This window comes from Lactuca serriola, chromosome 8, assembly GCF_051521515.1.
Source record: "Lactuca serriola cultivar US96UC23 chromosome 8, Lser_US96UC23_V15, whole genome shotgun sequence".
Taxonomy (NCBI): Eukaryota; Viridiplantae; Streptophyta; class Magnoliopsida; order Asterales; family Asteraceae; genus Lactuca; species Lactuca serriola.
Genome location: NC_136415.1, coordinates 177,791,958 through 177,800,223, shown reverse-complemented (window position 1 = coordinate 177,800,223; position 8,266 = coordinate 177,791,958). Strand labels below are relative to the sequence as shown.

At 35.9% G+C, this 8,266-nt stretch overlaps 1 protein-coding gene across 1 annotated transcript; it reads left to right on the top strand.

The window, feature by feature from the left end:
* Positions 1-5,906: 5,906 nt before the first annotated feature.
* LOC145067644 (uncharacterized) lies at positions 5,907-7,968 on the top strand. The gene is made up of 3 exons (XM_079014735.1): positions 5,907-6,851; positions 7,077-7,493; positions 7,600-7,968. The coding sequence occupies exons 1-3, from the start codon at positions 5,907-5,909 to the stop codon at positions 7,966-7,968; spliced, it is 1,731 nt and encodes a 576-aa protein (XP_078870861.1).
* Positions 7,969-8,266: the final 298 nt, after the last annotated feature.

The window sequence follows — 8,266 nt, the reverse complement described above, 5'->3', positions numbered from 1 at the left end:
GGTCTGGTAGCCGCAAATGACAGCCATAAGGCCCTTTAAATTGGCCCCAAACCCGAGAAATTAGGGTTTCATTAAACAGCATGGACTCGCCGAGTCCAACCATCCACCCAGATAATGCTTCGCGTCTCTACTCGGCGAGTCTACGCATCAACTCACTGAGTTCTTCCATAAAACTTGAAATTCATCGAATAAACAAAATACCTGAAATTCCGGATGTTACACCATAGTAAAAATGGCGCCTTCACTTTAGAGAATGCAAATAGACCAACGTGCCCTTGAAATCAATCCAAATATATGATTACTAAGGGTATTTCAGTCAAAACACACTATTCAAACATTATAACCTATTATAGGTCATAGTGGACTTTTGGTTAGTAAAATGAATAAGACAAAAATAACATATATATATATATATATATATATATATATATATATATATATATATATATACATTTAATAAAATTAAAAGTATGTATTCCCATTACACCAAAATACAAATACAATATGCATCACTAATTGTGTGAATCAAACAACAATCATATATATATATATATATATATATATATATATATATATATATATATATATAACTACTCGAAACTAATGTCAAACATCCTAGAAAACTTAACCAAACATGCATCACACAAACAAATATCACAATTCAACAACCAACTATAGTGATACATAAAAGCTCTTCCATAATTGCTCACAGAAGGATGCTTTGCACAACTTCTATGTAAGCCATGGAATTTTATTTGGTTTGTTCTCCTTACCAAGTGATTTTGAACCTTGTTACAGGTATGTTTTAGATTCCAACTTCTTATAGTGTTAACATAGGAATTATTTAACATGATCAGAGCTTCTTGCTTCCTTTCAATGCCTTCGGCCATCAACATCTTTCCCATAATGAGGATCGCATCCAACTAACCCTGATCGGCTGCATCTTGAAGCAACTATTTCCCTGCTATTTCTTCCTCTATCGTAAAATAGTTCATCTGACGTACAATAAGTAATCATAGAATTTTAAAAATACAAATATAGAAAACTAATTGATTTCATAATTATCCGTGTGCTTAAAAAAAGAGTACCATTCCATCATTGAAGAGTACGTGTGGGTTGTTCAACTTTCTGCGTTTGCTTATGACTTCATACATATGAACACTTAATGGACGAAACCTTAATCAATTTGTGTCTATGGTTTTATATATTGCGTCTGATGTTACAGAATCCCTAAAGAGCTTGCAACTATAATTTACAAATCAACAAAGTTCATCCATTAAACACTAAATTAAGTATGTATACAAGTATAATAGAAGTAATGCACATCAGACTTACACTAACTAGAACTTAAAAGCATCGATTGGTGAATTACCCCTAGTCGTAGTTAATATACTATTTTTTTCGATCAAGTGCGATGGAAAAGCAGTGATCCTTGTTCCTTGTTGTCTTGTTTGCATTCTTTTTGATGAACAACTAGCTGTCATTCTTGATCAATGTGCCATAATTTTGATTGTTGGGAATGGATTGTAGTTGATGTATCGCCGATAAACTGAAACGAAGGGATGACTCTGACTCCAATTTATATCACCTAAGTGTTTAGACTATGAATTGACATAATTTCCCATAAACGTATAGAGGTTACTACGTAAATGGTTAAGGTGTTTTTGTCAACACCTACGGGCATTTTTGTAAATAAATTGACACTTAAATTTAAAAAGAAGAAGTTAAATAAAATTATTGTTTAAATTTAGAGAGAAGAATTTAGGTGAAATTATTGACATAAGTAGGATTTGAACCTGTGACTTCGGGTAAGAAGTAAGACGCGTTTTCCAGGTAAACTAAAGTAACTTCCGTTTCTTCAAATTGAATAACCATAATATTATGTTCATTAATATTACAACCCATATGTCATCTATGGGTGATACCATCACACCATAAGCAACTACCATGTTGACCAATGACCCATATGTCATCTATGGACACCATAAGCAACTACACCATGTTGACAAATGACCAATATGTCATCCATGGACACCATAAGTAACTACATGTTGACAAATGACCCATATGTCATCCATGGACACCATAAGCAACTAGATGTTGACCAATGACCCATATGTAATCCATGAACACCATAACCAACTACACCATGTTGACCAATGATCAATATGTCATTTATGGACACCATAAGCAACTACCAATTAACCAATTACCCATATGTCATCTATGGGTGATACCATGACACTATAAGCAACTACCATGTTTACCAATGACCCATATGTCATCCATGGAAACCATAAGCAACTACATGTTGACCAATGACTCATATGTCATCCATGGAAACCATAAGCAACTACATGTTGACCAATGACCCGCATGTCATCCATGGACACCATAAGCAACTACATATTAACCAATGACCCATATGTCATCCATGGGTGATACCATCACACCATAAGCAACTACCATGTTGACCAATGACGCATATGTCATCCATGGACTCCATAAGCAAATACCATGTTGACCAATGACCCATATGTTATCCATGGACACCATATGCAAATACATGTTGACCAATGACCTATATGTCATCCATGGAAAACATAAGAAAATACACCAGGTTGACCAATGCCCCATATGTCATCCATGGACACCATAAGAAACCACATGTTGACCAATGAGCCATATGTCATCCATAGACACCATAAGCAACTACATGCTGACCAATGACCCATATGTCATCCTTGGACACGATAAGCAACTACCATGTTAACCAATGACCCATATGTCATCCATGGACACCATAAGCAACTACCATGTTGACCAATGACCAGTAGGTCATATATGGGTGATACCATGACACCATAAGCAACTACTATGTTGACCAATGACCCATATTTCATCCATGGACACCATAAGCAACAACATGTTGACCAATGACCCATATGTCATCCGTAGACACCATAAGCAACTACATGTTGACCAATGACCCATATATCATTCATGGACACCATAAGCAACTACATGTTGACCAATGACCCGTATGTCATCCATGGGTGACACCATTACACCATAAGCAACTACCATGTTGACCAATGACCCGTATGTCATCCATGGACAGCATAAGTAACTACCATGTTGACCAATGAGCTATATGTAATAAATGAACACCATAAGCAACTACATGTTGACCAATGACCCATACATCATCCATGGACACCATAAGCAACTACATGTTGACCAATGACCCAAATGTCATCCATGTACACCATAAGCAACTACCATGTTGGTCAATGAGAAATATGTCATCCATAGACACCATAAGCAACTACATGTTGACCAATGACCCACATGTCATCCGTAGAAACCATAAGCAACTACCATGTTGACCAATGACCCATATGTCATCATGGACACCATAAGCAATTACCATGTTGACCAATGACCCATATGTCATCCATGGTCACCATAAGTAACTCCATGTTGACCAATGACCTATATGTCATCCATGGAAACCATAAGCAACTACATGTTGACCAATGACCCATATGTCATCAATGGGTTACAACATCACATCATAAGCAACTACCATGTTGACCAATGACCCGTATGTCATCCATGGACACCATCAGCAACTACCATGTTGAGCAATGACCCACAAGCATTTATACAATATGTCTATAGTAAAGTTAGCCATTTTATGTTTTCACAAGATGGGATATAAATTTATTTTATATAAATTGGCACTCAAAATCCTTTAATAAAAAGAATTTTGGCCATGGGAACCGTATAAATTTTGATATAAGTTTTGATTTACTGATATGTATTTTTCGGACTTTTGTACATTTGGTTTGAACAAATGGTACTTCTGAACGAGTCCCACACATTTTTACAATCCAATTATTTTATACTTTTGACAGAAAAGTAAATATTTATAAAAGTTGGTCAACTAGCTAAATTTTATAAAACATTTTAGGTTATAAAAATATATTGTTTCAAAACCTATAGAACCCACCAACAATTTTGTTGGCGTATTTTAACGCATTTTTTCAATGTATGTTTAATAACTATGATTACCGATTTATGTCGCGCACTTCAGCGTTTCCGTCGGTGGCCGAAGGTGTGACAGATTGGTATCAGAGCTATTGGCTATAGTGAACATGCACTTTCTTAGGAAAGCGCAACTATAGCCCAGAGCTTACTCTCTTAGGTTAGGTATATTACTTAACATACAAATATGTGGTTATACATATATACATATATGAACTCGAACCCTCGAATGCCAATACAATGAAAGGTTTTAGGTCAAACACCTTAGCTAAGTTGATTGTATGTGGGCCGAACCACAACTAGACGTAGACTAATCACCTCTGTTTAATTTTGGTTGGACCGATGCACAATCAAGCTTGGATTGGTAGAATAAAACGCTTGGGATCCATAATATTTAAAGAGAATCACAGTTCTAAACGCTTAAGAACCCTCAAAGGTCTAATGAACACTTATGAATATTTGGAAAATATTTACCTCAAACGCCCATGAAACTATAAGTATCATAAACGTGAATCATGTCCGAAGTTTATCTCAGAATACAAATTAGTCAACTATGATATCATACGAATGCATCTGTTAGACCTTTTAGGAATACCTTACAAGATATACACACATTCGCGAATCATTTCGAATTCGGCTTAGGTAAGTAATTAGTCCATTTTATTTTGTTATGAGTCGTTCAACTTATAATTGAACCATCTAAGATCAAAAGAAGAACACCTACATGTATTCTTCATATTTTTTGACATTTTTGAAGGAGAATATAACAGATTCCATGAAATCATGAAACCATAAATTTGTTAGAAATCTTTCATGTTTCCAAAAAATATTGATTCAAAAGAATCAAAGAATATAGCAGACTCATAGTAGAGTCAATCTTTGGCAAACCCACGACAATTCTACAAACAATTAATTATAACAAAAAAATATCTAAAACAATCTAAATTAGAAATTCAATAATAACTACATGTTTAACATAATTTTAGCATCATCGTTTATATCAACACCGAACTTTTCACACAACTCATTTCCCCTTGAACTAATTGTAGTGAGAAAAAGATGTCTCACAAGAGACCAGTCGGTGATCGTCCAACACCAGCACAATCGCTTGCCACAACTACGATTGAGATAATGAATCAAACAACTAGTATTAAACATCTTGGTCACTTACAAAGTCAACAGGAACAACGACTCAGGACAAGGTAGATTTTTTAAGCAACAAACATGGAAGTAATAGTGATGTCAACCTAGATTCTTCTGTGACATTGAATGGATTTCTGGAATGAATCCCTGTAGCAAAAATACGAAATCAGTATTTCATGTTAGCTCATGGGGAAATTGTCATAAAAGCCCTTAAGTTTTCCAAAAAGTGACAGTTTTACCCTTGGACGAGTTTTGGGGTCATTAAAGCCGGATACTTTCATTAAACCTATCAAATATCTCATTTAACAAGTTGGACCCTTTGTAGCTAGTTACCATGTGCTGATTTGGCACTTAATTGACATGTTGGCACAGATGTTACTCCGTTACGTCTGTTTACCCACCACCTAATCTCACCCTTTTGCACATATACGTTCACTTTCTCAGAATCCTTCATAAAGTCAACATTATTCATCGCAAAATTAGGGCTTATGGTTTTTGAAGAAGATTACGTTATTGGAGAGTCGATTTCACAGGGTATGTTTAATTTCTTTGGAGGTTGTGTTATTACAGTTCTTTGTTCTTCAAATGTGAACGAATAATGACAATATGTGTTTGTGTTTTTTTCAAGTTGTTATGATTGATTGGGATTCAGAACACGAAGGTAACACATACCATTTTTTGGTTTACGCGAGGCTTTCTGTGGTCTTAATGAGATGGATTTTGAGCTTCATGGCACCTACATGGATCATGAACCAGACGAAGAGTTCATTACTCCACTAGACAAGTGTAAGGATGCATTTCTTAATGTGTTACTAACTGATGAAAATATTAGAAACTCTAGTTTGACTAATGATGTAAGAGCACAAGTGTATCATCGTGGTGACTTGAAAAGTGATGAAGATGAAGAAGAGCAAGAACAGGTGATAAATAAGTACAGATTACATGATCCAAAAACAAGATGGGATAAAATGGAACCAAAACTTGGTGACATTTTTGAGATTGTTACACAACTGAAGTTTTGTATCCAAAACTATGTAGTCCACAATGGGTATCAACTCTACTTTGAGAAGTGTGACAGTACAAGAATACTTGTAAGATGTAGGAAAAGAAATGAGGATAATTGTTGCCCTTTTAGACTATATGCCTCATGGATGTTCAATGAAAGATCTATTAAAATCAAGACTTTAGAAGCTACTCATGTTTGTGGTAGGAAGTTCAAACTTGGCTCTATGGTTACTCCTGAATGGATAGGTAGACACTACATAACTGAAATTGGAAATAAACCTAAGGTGAAGCTTAAAGAGATGATTACTAAGATCAGACAAAGGTTTAGGTGTGTTGTGTCTATAGGCCAATGTCGTAGGGCAAAGAAATGGGCCAAGGAGCTAATTGAAGGTAAATTGACTGAACATTATGCTAGAATATGGGATTATGCACAAGAGTTGTTAAGATCCAATCCAGGTTCTACATGTAAGGTGTGTGTTACTGTCAATCCAGATGGGATAAACTATTTTCATAGGTTTTATATTGGTTTCAAAGCTATATGTGAAGGCTGGAAAAGAGGGTGTAGAAGAGTTATTGGTTTGGATGGGTGCTTTTTGAAGGGAGCAGTAAAGGGTGAGTTGTTGACAACCATAGGTAGAGATGCCAATAATCAGGTCTACCCAATTGCTTGGGATGTTGTCGATGTTGAGAATAAGGCTAACTGGACATGGTTCCTTGAGCTTCTAAGGGATGATTTAGATCTTGATAGTGGATGAGGTTTGGTAGTGATATCAGATCAACACAATGTAAAATTTAACATACTTGTCCTCTACTTAATTGCATAATTATCTTATTACATATTTGTCCTCTATTAAACTAATTAAATGGTTGTCTGGTAGGTTCTGCTTGAATCTGTGAAAGATATTCTGCCTCATGTTGAACACAGGAATTGTGCTAGGCACATTTATGCCAACTTTAGAAAGGCTTTCATAGGTGTGGAGTATAAGAAGTTGTTTTGGGCTGCCTCTATGAGTTGTACGGAAGCTGACTTCAAGATGAATATGGAAAGCATCAAGAAATTGAGCCCTTCTACATATGAATACTTGATGTCAAAGCAACTAGAAACATGGTGTAGAGCCTATTTTGGAACAGGCTATGCATGTGAAGCAGTTGAGAATGGGATCTCCGAGTGCTTCAACTCAATAATATTGGATGCTAGGAAAAAACCTTTGATCACTATGCTTGAAGAGATACGGATTTATATCATGGACAAGTTTGCTTACATGAATGTTGAAAGTGAAAAGTGGAATTCAAATGTTTGTCCAAAAATTTTGAAAAAAATGAATAGATTTGGAAAAATATGAGGTACTATTTTATGCTTTTTAAAACTTATCTTAATCATTAATTGTTGTTACTAACTAGATACTTGATTATAGGTTATGGGGAATAATTCATAGTCAAGGGCATGTGTTTGAGGCCAGAAGAGGGTGTGACAGTTATAGGGTGGACTTAGATGCTATGACATGTTCATGTAGGCTGTGGGATTTGGCTGGCATCCCTTGTGTGCATGCAAATGCAGCAATTAATTTTATCCATCAAACACCAGATGAATACATCAATGCATATTTCTCTAAAGAGAAATTTAGGCAATGTTACTCAACAAACATTGAACCTGTTAATGGCAGCAATCTTTGGGCCCAAACTGAATACATTAAGCCATTGCCTCCAATGTCTAGGAGGATGCCTGGTAGGCCTGCTACCAAAAGAAAGAGGCATGCTAGTGAGAAATAGAACAAGTTTTCAACAACAAAAGTGAAGGTTGCAAGAACTGCCAGATGTGGTAATTGTTTGGAATATGGTCATAACAAGAGGGAATGTAAGAATGAGAGAAAACAATATGTGCCTCCCCCACCAAAGAAGACAGGAAGCCCAAGAAAACATCCCATCCCCCACGTGTCTACAAGCCCTAGTCAACCAAATATCCCAAGTCAACCTTCATGCTCTAACACAGTGAGGAGGAGTAGAAAACATAGCACATTGAGGATGATTCCCAGAAAACATCAGCAACAGGCAGGTTCTAAAAGATTAA

Excerpts from the sequence above, each read along its gene's own strand:
- LOC145067644 (XM_079014735.1), top strand. The coding sequence starts at position 5,907 with ATGGATTTTGAGCTTCATGGCACCTACATGGATCATGAACCAGACGAA. Across the intron at positions 6,852-7,076 it reads GTAGAGATGCCAATAATCAG|GTTCTGCTTGAATCTGTGAA; the intron begins GTCTACCCAATT and ends GTTGTCTGGTAG. Across the intron at positions 7,494-7,599 it reads GTGAAAAGTGGAATTCAAAT|ATACTTGATTATAGGTTATG; the intron begins GTTTGTCCAAAA and ends GTTACTAACTAG.